The sequence below is a fragment of the Neltuma alba genome, unplaced genomic scaffold (genome assembly GCF_004799145.2).
Source record: "Neltuma alba isolate B1F8T4 unplaced genomic scaffold, ASM479914v2 tig00012302_pilon, whole genome shotgun sequence".
NCBI lineage: Eukaryota > Viridiplantae > Streptophyta > Magnoliopsida > Fabales > Fabaceae > Neltuma > Neltuma alba.
This window is the reverse complement of record NW_021636816.1, coordinates 23268-38054: the sequence shown is the minus strand read 5'-3', so window position 1 is coordinate 38054 and position 14787 is coordinate 23268. Positions and strand designations below refer to the sequence as shown.

Here is a 14787-nt window from a genome sequence, read left to right as displayed (position 1 = left end):
AAAATTAGACATGTAGTGTTTTCACCTCTTGAAATTCGTAAATCACAAATTATAATAAAACCTATACATAGACAAAAATAAGACTAATGAGAAGGGAAAAGCAAAAAAAAAAAAAAACTTATTCACTGATGAAGAAGAAGAAGATACTGATACGTATATCACTGAAAAGGAAATACAACAAAGTGATGCCCCATAAAGTGGCACCTCCTCTATTCATAAACCGGAGGGCCATTGGGATAATCGAATGTAGAGCGTAGGGTTATGACTTACGAGCCTATTTTAATCGGAAGTAAACTGAGTTAGTTCCACTAAAATCTCGTTTTGATTACCCATTAAAAAAATTAAACTTTTTTCCCTATAATTATGACAGAAATTAATTGAATTTAAATTTCGAATGAGAGGAATATAATGATGGAAACAAGAGTGGCCGTGGAGGGGAAAGGTCCCTCATGTTGTCGGCGAATCTAGTCCCGGCCTGGGGGAGTGGTCGATAATGTTTGGCACCGATTTAGGTCGCAATCACCTGCTTCGCTTACGCAGCGTGACGACTTGAATGTCGCCACGTGGTGACAGGACCAGCTTCTGGATCACGCATCGCATTTAATTGGCTCACAACAGCCAACAACCTACACCTTCATGTACGCCCGCCCTTATTTACTTTCTCTTCTCCCGAAGTCTTGTTCGTGGCCAACAGTAATACTAGTACCACTACTGTCTGTAAATTGTATATAGCGTATAATCTTCTGGTAAAAATTAACGCTGCCTCCTGTTTTTAACAGGTTGAGATATATCTAATATCTTAAAATTTTTTTTATGTATATTTAGTATTTCAAAATATTTTTTTGATATATCTAGTATCTTAAAATATTTTTTATATACGTTTAGTATCATAAAATATTTTTTTAGTACATCTAGCATCTCAAAATATTTTTTTAGGTGCATCTAGTATCTATAAATATTTTTTGGTACATCTAGCATTAAGGCAAATAAAATACTTGAGGGTGCTGGATGTCTTTAAAAAATACTTCGGAGTGTTGGATGTACCACAAAATACTTTAGGATACTGGCTGTACCTAAGAAAATACTTCGGGATGTTGGATGCATTTTAACCCTTTTTAATATAAAAATTTATTTAATTTTTATTTTAATCTTAAGTACAAAATTTTAATAATTTAACAACTTTTTAACTTTAATCTTATTTAATATATATTATACTTCATATAAATAAAATCACTATAATAATAAATAAAGAATACAATTATGGTTGAAAGGGAGTTGGTTAGTTTTATAAATACATGTTGATTTTGTTCGGGAAGGATTTTGTTTACATACAAAAAATAAAAAGAGAAGATATATTAATTATGAGTAAAATGTCTAAACATGTATTTATTGCTCAGATAAATCCAATATGAATCTACTAAAAGAAAAGGTAATACAAATTAATTCAAAGCTTTTGGATCTTATAAGTACTTCTGCTCTAATTTCCTACCTATTAATATTGCCCTTTACGCACTGCAACTAATATTTTAAAACTCGGAGCTAGAAATTTGAAATAAAGCAAAATAAATAACTCAAATAAACTATTAACATAAACTATAAAAATATAGGGGGTGTTTGGGTGTTTGGAAACACCCAGAAATACTTTTAAAAAAATATTTTTTCGTAAATTGAGATAAATTTTTTAATATATTTATTTTGTAGATTGTAAAATTACTTCTGAAACTATGATTTAATTGTAACACAAACACCCCCTATAGTCCAATTCAGGCATTTTTATTTTTAAATTGATGATAGATCGACTTTTGTAGAAGTATATGTTTGGTTAGAAAAAAGTGAAAAATACATTAACCAATCAGACAAAAAAAGTGGTCTGCTTTAACATCATGTAACATATTCTGACTGTATTAAAAACCAATATTTGAAATATTTAAATATTTATTTATAAAAACTAACCAACTACCTTTAATGTTTTTTGCCAGAACCAACTAACTAATTAATTCAAGTAAGTTACCCCAAATTAATGCATATTTCCCCACCCACTTTTTGGCCAGAAGTAAGTATTTTTTCTCTAATCATAAACTCACAATCCATTCAAGTTTTCCGTTGCTTTTCTTTGTTTTTTTAATTAAAAAAAAAATGAAATTCAAGGTCCCGTTGCCCAGAAGTTCTCTATATAAACCCACCCACCCCTCCACCATTCGGCACCAGAGCAAGCGAATCGCAAACCGCTCACACCAAAGCATTTTGAAGTTAAAAGTTTCTGCTTTCGAGTTTGAGCAATCAAAACAATGGCGGGTCTCATGAAGGTGGCATGCATGGTGGTGCTGTGTGTGGCCGTGGTGGCCGCACCCATTGCGGAAGCCGTTACTTGCGGCCAGGTCACCACCAGCCTCGCACCATGCCTCACTTACCTCCAGAGGGGTGGCGCTCCGGCACCCGCCTGCTGCAATGGCGTCAGGAGTATCCTCGGCGCCGCTCAGACCACCGCCGACAAACAGACCGTCTGCAACTGCCTCAAGAGCGCGGCCGGCCAGATCCCCGGTTTCAACGACCAGAACGCTCAGTCTCTTCCGGCTCAATGCAAGGTCAACATCCCCTACAAGATCAGCACCTCCACTAACTGTGCCAGGTATCTCTCTTTCCACACCCATATGTATATTCTGAAATGAAATGAATACATTTAATTTCTGGGAAGTGAGAGATTTGTTTTGCTAGAGCTGACATGGGTTTATTCTGGTGAATAATGCAGCATCAAGTTCTGAAGATGATGATAGCGTTCATAAATAAAGGAGGACCACCTTGATAGCTGCAGAGATCCATCCATGAGATGAGAGTCTATAGTTTTAAGTGTGTCCCCATGGTTTTATGTCTCCATGCTAATTAGTTTTTAGTTAAGTGTACTTTGTGTCTGGTGATTAATTATGTGCGTCAGTTTCGGCTGTTTCATGTATTAATCACTGATTAATTCCATCGTACTTTGTTGTTTGTTTTTTTTCTTGTCTTTTCGCTTCTTAATGAACCTAATGATCGTGATGGGAGGGTGCCTAAGTAATGAATATATTCTTACATGGCAAATATATGGGCCAGAGAAGATTACTATTTCATGGGATTAAAGTAAAATGATTGTGACCTAATTTGTTAATTTGCTTTAGAACTTGACGTTGATATATAACGTATGTTGTCTAAAAAAGAAAAACGATTTGACGTTGATTAACTGAGTCCTTAATTAATGCATGTAAATACTTATTTAATATAAATGAAGGATATAATTCTTTTAAAAAAAATTTCATTTGCTATATATATATATATATATATATATATGTATGTTTCTTTTTTCGGGCGTTTCACTAGGATTTACATTTAAAATCGGAGAAGTATGTTTATAAAATCTACTTTTAATTAAATTTCTTTATTTTATGATTGTAAAGAAACCACTGCTATGGAATTATACCTAAAACAGTTTGTACAAAATATTTTAGAATTATTATAAAATAGTACTCTTTCTGTTTTTTTATTGTAAGATCTAATTTTTTAAATAGGTTTTTTTATAAGATTTTTTTTTAAGTTTGTCTGAACATTTAATACTTTTTCGGTTCAAAATATAAACTAAACTTTCTTAAAAGGTTTTTTTATAAGATAACATTTATTTTTGTCCAAGCATTTAATAAGATTTTTTGTAAAATTTTATTTCCATATATTTTCTTTTTTTTTTTATTCATTTTTTACATCTTTTACGTATTCTCTTTATTAACGAGGGTATATTAGAAAAAATAAATATATGCATTATACATTTATTGTTAAATTGATTTTAATTAGTTTCTTGATAGATGTAATAAATAAAATTTAGTTTATATTTTGAATCAGAGGGAGTATATTATTACCTATTTTACTCATAATTTAATAGATTTAATACATTTTCTTTCTTCATTTACCTCACTATTATTTTTTCACATCTACCTATTTATAATAGGAATATATTTAAAAAAATTATATTTATTATATATTAATTATTTTTAACTCATTTTAATTTTTTTCTTAAATCGTATGATTTAGTTAAAAAGATCTTATAATAAATATAAACAGACAAAAGGTTGTCCTTCTTGATTTCTTCATCCGTTGTACAAAACGACGTAGTTTGGTTCGGGTGAAGTGAAAGGCGGGATAGAGTTAAACAGATGCGGGATGCGACAGAATTAGCCTGAGCAGTGTACGGGGAACCTGGCCAATGAAAAGACAATTAACTGAGCACATTGAATTGCTTGTCCATCCATTCGAGAAAAGAAGAAATAACATTCGATGGGGACTGTTCGTTCTTTTTTTAAAAAAAAAAAACTTCGAAAATTGTTCTTTCTTCAGGCCGAAAAAATACAATACATGTTTTAATAAGTTCCATTTATCAATTATTAACCACCTAGAATGTAATTATTAACAACTATTATGACATATACATATACAACATATTATATATTTTCTTAGTATATTATAAAAATTTAATACACGAGTTGTTAATACTTATCTCACTTCATTACACCTTATCAACTATTGAAGGATTCAATATAACATGGTTGTTTTTTCTTTTCAAAAAAATAAAACTATGATTAAATGGGTGTTTGGATAGAAATAAAATTATGGTTTTAAAAATGGTATTACGATACACGAAATAAATATATAAAAGAGTTTGTCTTAATTTATAAAAAAAGTTTCTGAAAAATACTTTTAGAGTTACCCAAATACTCTAAATAAAGCACCATACCCCATCATAATCGGTACAAACTTAATTTGAGTTCGAAGGAAAATAATAATAACAAATAATCTGAAACAAATATATAAAAAAAAATTATTTCGGTTTATGTAAAAATATTTTTTTAAAATGTTTTTAGTTGATACCAAATCAATTCAAAAGTTGAGGTGATGGGGAAAGAAATCCCCCCACCCCCCGGGGAGATTAAGAACGAACTTAATATGAAGGGGACAGCCCTTCAGGCAGCTTCAACATCAGCCTTAACTAATAACTATTTAGCAATCAAGTTGTTTTGGGGGGGGAAAACTAGTTCATAGATGAAGAAGTTGCGTAAAGTACTCTATTAACACTGGGAGAGGGCGTAATAAACTGGTGGGCATTGGAACCTTTGGAGACTCGTAAACAGTACTACTCCGTTCCTAATTATAAAAACTTTTTGGTCAAATTGTGTTTTTTAAAAAAATAATTAAAATTAGTTAAAAGTAATTAATATATAATAAATATAATTTTCTTTTCAAATATACCCTTAACAAATATAAGAAAGTAATAATGAAATAAATAGAGAGAGAATGTATAAAGAGAGAATTACATGAGAATTTATTAAAGGTAAAATAGATAATAATATATTAAATATTTAGATAAACTCAAAAGAGACCTTGTAAAAAGAGACAAATTTATTAAAAAAAATCTTATAATTAGATACGGAGGGAGTATTTCATTACCGAGTAAATTTCTTCAAACTGAATAATTGATGTGGTTATTAATTGAATTGAAATCAATTACAGCAGGTGCAGGTCAAAGATGGTCGGCCAATCCAAGTCAGGGAGGGGTGGATCATGTTGGGCACCGATTTTGGTCGCAATCCCCTGCTTTGGGTACTTTCATATCACGACTCGAATGCCGCCACGTGGTGACAGGACGAGACTGTGTGCCAGTCACCGCATTTAATTGGCTACAACAACCAACAACTTTCACCCATGTGCTGCGCTCTGCCCTCCCCGTCCTTTCGCTCCTCCTCTTCCCCGCTCCTCCTCTCCTGGTAAGTAGTGTCTTTTCCTTCTATTTCTTTCAAAAAACAAAATCCCTTTTCTTTTTAATTTTATCACTTGAGTCAAAAATCAAATAATGTAACAAATCCACATTCATAGTTTCTTACGCCAAATAATATAATTCAAATTATGCTATAGAACCACTTTTAGTGCTCACTTTGATGATTTCAATGTTTATTAGATTTGAATTATTCATATTTTATTTAGATGATCCAAATTTAATTTTTTTTATTTACTTATTCAAAATAATTATTTTAATATGTATAGAATCTAAAATAGAAATAATCTTTTATCTATCATTTTTAAAAAATAATTTTTTATTTAAAAATAATTAATTAAAAATTTTAAATTTAAACTGTTAAAATGAGACATAGGCTGCGTTTGGATGCACCTCCAAACCATGGTTTGGATAAAATGCTATCCAAACACCCTGTCCAGAAGCCCAAACCGTGGTCCAGCTGAAACCATGGTTTCAACCGATGAAACCATGGTTCTACGAAAATAAAAAAAAAGTCACTTCTGGGAACCATTCGGGAAGGGGGCAACGATCATACCAATAATACCCACACACAGTCATCCTTCTCTCGCTGGCCGACTCCGATTTCTCTGATAATTGGGAACCATTCGCGAATCTCACCCAGCTCGACTCTTCGGCCGGCTCATCCATCGGGTCACCTGTTCGCCGGCTCGCATCTTCGCCTTCTCGTCACCATCAGCTCGCTTCTTTGCCGTCGGTGCTCTGAGTTTCTTCACCGGTGAGATCATCTTGGGCTGGTGAAAACAGGGGCTGGTTGTGTGTTTCTCGGCGCGCCAAAACCAGATCAAGCGTTGGGTTGTCCGATCCGTCCATCCTCCATTTCGAAAGCTTCGTTCTTCAGCTCACCCGGTCAGGTCGCTGGTTAGCTCGAATCTGGTTAGCTCAGGTTAGCTCTCTCCGGCTTTTGTTCAGTCATGCATTTTTCCCATTCGCAATCGGCATGTTGTTCAAATTTTGTTCGCCGTGTGTTCTGGTTCGGTCCATCTGAATTTTGTTCATTGTTTGGTTCTGGTCGGTCCCTCTGATTTTGCACCGCCGTGTGGTTCTGGTTTGGTCCCTCTGAATTTTGTTCACCGTCTGGTTGTGGTTCGGTCCCTCCTTTGATTTTTGCACCGCCGTGAACTTGTGGTTCGGTCCCTCTGATTTGTTCACCGTGTGGTTGTGGTTCGGTCCCTCCTCTGATTTTTGCACCGCCGTGTGGAACCAGAGGTTCGGTCCGTCTTGTTCGCCGTGTAGCTCTCCTGTGTTGAATTTGTTTAGAACCATGGCTAGTATATTTGCACCGTGGTATGTTGATTTTTGGAATGATTTTAGTGTTCAATTTGTTCAACCAGGTTTTTCCAAAACTGACCGGCATGTTATTCGAAGGCATGAGATAATTATTGCTTGCTTTGGTTTCATAGTAGTTTGATTTTATGAAACGAAGGGGGAACAGATCAGATGCTGGTAATTGATATTTGATAAACATTTTCCTGGAAAATTTCCCTGCGGATCGAAGCTGGACTCATCAATGTCTGGTTCTAGAGGCAGGGATGTATGTGGTGATATTTTTTTATAGATGAGAAAGGCTGTCAATTGAATTCTACTGGATATATATGCAAGTTATTTTTCCTCTTGTTGCCTGGCGTGGGAGCTTTTTTTTTTCTGTCCAGATTTTCCTCCCGGAGAAGAAGCCTGTGAAGTCAAACAATGTATTGGGAATTTTTTTCCCCCTTAGATAGTACTTTAATTAAATTAATTATCATGTAAATGTGTTGATCTGATCTGGAACGAGATAGGAAATGTGTTGTCCTGTACTGTTGTATTAAGGATTTTGATAGACTTATGGCCAACTTTTGAGAGTGAGGAAAAATGGAATCATAACTCAAATCCATGTATATATTGAAGGAAGTGATTTGTATTTTGGTCAGAAGTTTATGCTGCTAGTTTTTTTTGTACTTTCGGTTGACAAATCTGATAAGAATATAATTTTAAACAAATATTATGAAAAGCTGCTACAATATGTTAATTTTTTAAAAACAATTATGTGCTTTATAATATTAGTACGTTCATCATGAACATTTGTATTAATTATGTACATGAACGAATTTTTTTAAATACATTGGTAATACATAGTTATTTCAAAGGTTAAGTACAATATGATTTATGGTACATGATGGTTCAAATATGGTTTTTCTTATTATTTTCTCATCTAATCGTCTTTCAACAAAAGTTAAGAAAATAAAAAGTATATATAATAATTTAGTTAGTTTTGATGTTTTAAAAGTTAGTATTTTGAAGCAAAAACAGATAATGAAATTTGAAATAGGAGGGAGGTGTATATTTTCCAGCCATGTAAAATTAGAAATTTCTTGTGTTTGTTAATTTTTATCGCGCTTGGTTTGGTAGGATGAAGGAATTGAGATTTGAAGATGTGGTCAACTTTTTATTCGCTGGATACCCAACACCGAATGGATATCTCGGCCCATACAGACGGGAGCGTTACCATTTGCCTGATTTTCGAAGGACATCTGGGTTTGAAAATAACAATGAGATCTTTAATTATTTCCATTCAAGTTTAAGGAGTACAATTGAAAGAACTTTCGGAGTTTGGAAAAAAAAGTTCGCAATCTTACAAAACATGCCATCTTATGATTTTGAAACACAAGTTAAAATCGTTTGTGCAACGATGGCTATACATAATTTTATTAGAACGACATCTATTACTGATCCTGGATTCGTTCAGTTGGAAGAATAAGGTACTTATGCAGAAGATGATGATGATGGGGTTAGATTTTCACGTATACATTCATCAATTCAATCTTCATCTTACATGGCTTAGGTTCGTGACAGCATAAGAGATGAACTTGTTAATTCAATATGAGGATAGTAGTCATGTCTTATTTATTTCCTTTTATCATAGATTGTAATATGTAGTTAAAAACAAAACCTATTACAAATGCTTTGTATCGATGCATCATCTTAATGATTATGACACTTCTTTATTTATATTTCTCTTATTAATATTATGCCTTATATTCTCAAGCTAATTATTACTTACTTGAATAATTAATAAATTATTTTAAGACGTGTTTATTCTATTTTATCAAACAATATCATCCCATTTTATGTTTATAATCTTCATGAAAAATACATGACTTTCTGTTTGCAACAAAATAATTCATCTTCTCTAAAAATATTTTTCACTCTTATATTTTATGAATATATATGTGTGGTAACAATTAATTAATTAATTGTATTAAACATCAGAGGTTATTATACATGTAGTATGTTATTACAAAAAGTAGTTGTGAAAAAATGTTATGGGATTTCACGTTTACAATCTTTAAACAAAATTAATATTTTTCTGTTATAAAAAAATCATTTTTCTATAAACATATTTAATATTATGTTTTATAAATATATGTACACATATTAATTATGTATTAATTATATTATCTTATATATTATTAATTATGTTAGTAAAAATTATTTCATTAACAATTTTATTTCTTCAAATCAAAATAAATCATAAAATCTATCCCTTATATAATTATCATATTAACTTATACCCTTTTTGGTCATTTCCACATGTAAAAAGCACTTCTGGTAATAACAATCCAAACACTCTCACTTCTCAAAATCTATTCTCCACAGAATCTATTCTTCAGAATCACTTTTCCAAACCACGGTTTGAAGTCATCCAAACACACCCATAGAAGAGGATGCAGATTATTAAAACTGATTGCTTGTGTTATCACTTACTCAGCATTTTTTCCGGCCAGATTTTTTCATTAAAAATTAAAAATTAAAAGAAAGAAAGAAAGAAATTCTAGGCCCATGTCCCACAGAAGTTGTCTATATAAACCCTCCCACTCCGGCAGTATTGGGCACAGGGCAAGCAAATTGCAAATCACTCATATTACAGCATTTTGAAGTTATTACAAGTTTCTGCTTGTTTCAGTAGCGAAAACAATGGCGGGTCTCCTGAAGGTGGCATGCATGATGGTGCTGTGTCTGGCCGTGGTGGCCGCACCCATTGCCGAAGCCGTCACTTGCGGCCAGGTCACCAGCAGCCTCGCACCATGCCTCACTTACCTCCAGAGGGGTGGCGCTCCCGCACCCGGCTGCTGCAATGGCGTCAGGACCCTCCTCGGCGCCGCTCAGACCACCGCCGACAAACAGACCGTCTGCAACTGCCTCAAGAACGCCGCCGGCCAGATCCCCGGACTCAACCCTCAGAATGCTCAGAACCTTCCTGCGCAATGCAAGGTCAACATCCCCTACAAGATCAGCACCTCCACCAACTGTGCCAGGTATATTTATATATATGTGTCTATACATATGTGTGCGTTCTTCTTGTACATCATTATTATTTAGTGAAGCTGATGTTTTGATTATTTTGGTGAATGACGATGCAGCATCAGGTTCTGAGGATGATGAGAAGGCAACGGCGTTGAAGAATAAAGGAAGGATCACTTAGCTATCTTTGTGGGAGTCTACTTTTGAAGTGTGTCCAATGGTTTCATGTCTTGATACATGTTAGTTTTAATTAAGTGTACTTTGTGTCAGTGGATTAATATGTGTGTCATTTTCGCTGCGTCATGTATTGATCACACACCTTCAATTTCCATGGTAGTACTTTGATTATATATATAATCCTCTTTTTCTTTTTTCTTTTTAAATATTTGTTTACATAAAATACCTAAAAAGGTTTTTAAAAATATTTTAGGGTTATTATAAAATAATAAACATGAACAGGGAAAAACTTGTCCTTCTTTGTTTCTGCGCTAATGGGCAAAACGACGTAGTTTCATTCAGGCGAAGTGAAAGGCGGGAAAGGGTAAAGCAGATGAGGGATGCGACAGAATTAGCCTGAGCAGTGTACGGAGGCCCTGACCAATGAAAAAGACAATTGACTGATTGCATTAAATTGCTTGTCCATCGATTCGAGAAAAGAAGAAATAACATTGGAAAGGAAAATTGTTACATTTTTTTTTCTGCATGAAATAGAATACATGGTTTAACAAGTATGAAGCTTTCAGATCAAAAAAAAAAAAACAAGTATGAAGCATCTTTAACTAATATTTTTTCAAAGAGGTGTTGTGTGTTCCATGAATCTTGTTAGTTTCTCATTTGGGAAGATCTCAAAAATAACTATTAAATTTTAAAATTTCAAATCATAAATTATTATAAAAATATATTGTTATTTGTTTTTTTAATATAGTCATGCTAATATAATAACCAATATAGATTTGAAATTTTAAAATTGAACAATCACTTTTTTAAGGTTTTATCTTCTCATTTAGCCATGTTCTTCTTATAACATCTTTTCATCTAAATTATGGATGTAAAAAAGTAAATTAATACATTCATTCTTTAATATGATAATTATTTTGTAGTTTAATTTAAAATATAAACTAAATCTTATGTTAAGAACTCAACAAAGCATATTGTTTTTTCTTTTCAAAAAATAAAACGATGATTAAATAAAGCACCATACTTAATCAGGTTGGTACAAACTTAAATTGAGTTGGAAGGAAAATAACAATAGCAAATCAACCTGCTTCTATTCCATTAGAGACATGAATTTAGATGAAAATCAAATCATAATTTTATAATATATGAAATAAATATGTGAGGAAAGTTTTGTTGATGTAAAATCATTTTTCTAAATAGTTTTACTTGGTACCGAACATTTTTTTTGGTAAATACTATCTGTGATCCTTAATATGAGAGCTTGTTTGATTTTTATTTTGATTCTGAATATAAAATCTCAATTCATTTTGTTCTTTATATTTATTTTTTAAAAGAAAAGATAATCCTTATAATTACGATAGTTTTACTTAATACATTCAATTAATAAGAATATTTTAGAAAAGATAACACCTATTTATTACTCCCTCCGTTTCTTATTATAAGAGACAAATAACCAAATTACGTTGATAAAAAAACAGTTAAAATTAGTTGAGGACAATTAATGTGTAAAAAATATAATGTTTTTTTCAACAATGCCCCCATTAATAAGGAGAGAGAGTATGTGGGAGAACAATTAAATTATTAAAAAAAAAGTGGGAGAAAGAGAGAGTATGAGTTGGAGACAAAATAAATAGGGGTAAAATAAGAAATCAATACAAAAAAAATAGAGACAATTTTTAAGTGTCTCTTATATATAGGAACATGTCATAAGCATCAAATATCTCTTATAATAAGGAACGGAGAGAGTATAAAAATACTAATTAAATTAAATTTTTTAATTTATTAAAATTAATTAATTAGTTTTTATATTAAAAATAGTAGCAAGAACAAAAGTTCATATGATAGGTAAAGAAGTTAATACGAAGGACACACCCCTTCAATATCTGCCTTAACTAACTACTCAAGAGAAGAAAAACTTGCTCATAGATGGAGAAGTTGAGTAAGGTAGTCTACCATGGTTGGGAGATGGCGTGATAAAGTGGTGGCGTTGGAATCATCGGAGACTCACAAACAGTATTTCATTACCGAGTACGAGTAAATTCCTTCAACTGAATAATTACTGTGGTAATATATATTGAACTGAAATCAATTAAAGGAGGTGAAGTTCAGCGACTACCGGCAAATTCAAGTTAGGGAGCGGTAGATAATGTTGGGCACCGATGCTGGTCGCAATCACCTGCTTCGCGTACTTCAATATCACGATTCGTATGCTGCCACGTGGTGACAGGACGAGACTGTGTATCAGAATTCGCACTTAATTGGCTTACAACAACCAACAACCTTTACCTATGCCCCGCGCGCCCGCCTCCTATCTATTCTTCTCTTTCCCCGCCCCCCCAGTACGGTCCCTCGCATCTCTTCCTCCTATTTATGTTTTAAAAATTAAAAAAAGAAAAGAAATTCTAGGCCGAAGCCCCTGAGAAGTTCTCTATATAAACCCACCCACTCCTACACTATTGGGCACTGAGCAAGCAAATCTCAATTCACTCATATTACAGTATTTTAAAGTTTTATAAGTTTCTGCTTTCAAGTTTCAGTAGCGAAAACAATGGCGGGTCTCATGAAGGTGGCATGCATGGTGGTGCTGTGTGTGGCCCTGGTGGCCACACCCATTGCCGAAGCCATCACTTGCGGCCAGGTCACCACCAGCCTCGCACCATGCCTCTCTTACCTCCAGAGCGGTGGCGCTCCGGCACCCGCCTGCTGCAATGGAGTCAGGAGTCTCCTCAGCGCGGCTCAGACCACCGTCGACAAACAGACCGTCTGCAACTGCCTCAAGGGCGCCGCCGGCCAGCTCCCCGGACTCAACCCTCAGAATGCTCAGAACCTTCCTGCGCAATGCAAGGTCAACATCCCCTACAAGATCAGCACCTCCACCAACTGTGCCAAGTATCTCTCTCTCTCTCTATATGTATGCGCATCTTGTTCATTATTATTATTATTATTATTATTATTTACTGAAGCTGAAGTTTTGTTTATTTCGGTGAATGGCGATGCAGCATCAGGTTCTGAAGATGATGAGAAGGCAATGGCGTGGAAGAATAAAAGAAGGACCACGTAGCTATATTATGGGAGTCTACTTTTGAAGTGTGTTTTAATTAAGTGTACTTTGTGTCAGTTGATTAGTATGTGTATCGGTATCGCTGTGTCATGTATTATTCACAAATCTTCAATTCCATGGTGCTACATTTGATTTTATATCCTACCTCCGATCCTTAATATAAGATCTTATTTGACTTTTTATTTGGTCCTAATTATAAGACCCCAATCCATTTTATCTATCATATTTATGCATTTTTTTCCAAGATAGTCCTTCTAATAATGATAGTTCTAGCCAATACACTTAATTAGTAAGGATATTTTAGGAATGATAACACTTATTTATTACAAATAACTAATTTAACTTACTTCTTTGATCTCCTCAAATAAGTCAACGGGGTCTTATAATTAGGACCGGAAGTAGTATAATATAATCGTCTTTCTTTCTTCTTCTTTTTAATTAAATAATTTTTTTACAATATATCCTCTTTTTCTGCAAAATGATCGTTATGTGAGTGTGTCTACGTAATGAATATGTGTATATTCCCCACATTTTGTGCTCAGACAATTCCAAAAAGAAAAAGGATCAAGATTTTTTGGGGACCGTTTTCTTTGAACTTTTTTGGGAGTTCCCAGTTGAAACTGAGATCTGAATGTGCACGTTTAGTTTGCAATAGAAAGTAAATGAGAGTGACAAAAATAAGGAAAAAGAAAAAGAAAATACAAAAGATTTGAAATACCCAACGTACACCTGACCCAATGACCAAAGTGCTCTGAGGAGGTGCCAAGAAATCATACAACAGATAGTGTCTAAGACCACCGTCGACAAACAGACCGTCTGCAACTGCCTCAAGGGCGCCGCCGGCCAGCTCCCCGGACTCAACCCTCAGAATGCTCAGAACCTTCCTGCGCAATGCAAGGTCAACATCCCCTACAAGATCAGCACCTCCACCAACTGTGCCAAGTATCTCTCTCTCTCTCTATATATGTATGCGCTTCTTGTTCATTATTATTATTTAGTGAAGCTGAAGTTTTGTTTATTTCGGTGAATGACGATGCAGCATCAGGTTCTGAAGATGATGAGAAGGCAATGGCGTTGAAGAATAAAGGAAGGACCACGTAGCTATATTATGGGAGTCTACTTTTGAAGTGTGTCCCCATGATTTTATGTCTCAATACATGTTAGTTTTAATTAAGTGTTCTTTGTGTCAGTTGATTAGTATGTGTATCGGTATCTCTGTGTCATGTATTATTCACAAATCTTCAATTCCATGGTGCTACTTTTGATTTTATATATAATATAATCCTCTTTCTCTTTTTTATTTTTTTTAATTAAATAATTTTTTACAATATATCCTCTTTTTCTGCATAATGATCGTGATGTGAGTGTGAATACGTAATGAATATGTGTATATTCCCCACATTTTGTGCTCAGACAATTCCAAAAAGAAAAAGGACCAATA

General features: G+C 33.7%; 3 protein-coding genes across 4 annotated transcripts; all 3 read left to right on the top strand.

Annotated features, from left to right (window-relative positions):
- The first annotated feature begins 2205 nt into the window (after positions 1 to 2205).
- LOC114725918 (non-specific lipid-transfer protein 1) lies at positions 2206 to 13316 on the top strand. 2 transcript variants are annotated; one of them, XM_028912481.1, is made up of 2 exons: positions 2206 to 2629; positions 13285 to 13316. In XM_028912481.1, exons 1-2 carry the CDS (start codon positions 2289 to 2291, stop codon positions 13295 to 13297), a joined length of 354 nt encoding a protein of 117 aa, XP_028768314.1. In that variant the 5' UTR covers positions 2206 to 2288; the 3' UTR covers positions 13298 to 13316. The 2 variants fall into 2 exon arrangements, with proteins under 2 accessions (XP_028768314.1, XP_028768313.1); XM_028912480.1 differs by lacking the exon at positions 13285 to 13316 and adding an exon at positions 2750 to 2995.
- On the top strand, positions 9782 to 10442 carry LOC114725919 (non-specific lipid-transfer protein 1-like). Its single transcript, XM_028912482.1, has 2 exons — positions 9782 to 10122; positions 10228 to 10442. Exons 1-2 carry the CDS (start codon positions 9782 to 9784, stop codon positions 10238 to 10240), a joined length of 354 nt encoding a protein of 117 aa, XP_028768315.1. The 3' UTR covers positions 10241 to 10442.
- On the top strand, positions 12756 to 14643 carry LOC114725917 (non-specific lipid-transfer protein 1-like). The gene is made up of 3 exons (XM_028912479.1): positions 12756 to 13164; positions 14150 to 14288; positions 14386 to 14643. Exons 1-3 carry the CDS (start codon positions 12834 to 12836, stop codon positions 14396 to 14398), a joined length of 483 nt encoding a protein of 160 aa, XP_028768312.1. The 5' UTR covers positions 12756 to 12833; the 3' UTR covers positions 14399 to 14643.
- The last annotated feature ends 144 nt before the right edge of the window (positions 14644 to 14787 follow it).

Bases quoted from the DNA above. Each gene is read 5' to 3' on its own strand.
- LOC114725918 (XM_028912481.1), top strand. From the start codon at position 2,289: ATGGCGGGTCTCATGAAGGTGGCATGCATGGTGGTGCTGTGTGTGGCC.
- LOC114725919 (XM_028912482.1), top strand. From the start codon at position 9,782: ATGGCGGGTCTCCTGAAGGTGGCATGCATGATGGTGCTGTGTCTGGCC.
- LOC114725917 (XM_028912479.1), top strand. From the start codon at position 12,834: ATGGCGGGTCTCATGAAGGTGGCATGCATGGTGGTGCTGTGTGTGGCC. The intron at 13,165-14,149 runs ACTGTGCCAAGT...AGACCACCGTCG, and splicing joins CAAGATCAGCACCTCCACCA to ACAAACAGACCGTCTGCAAC.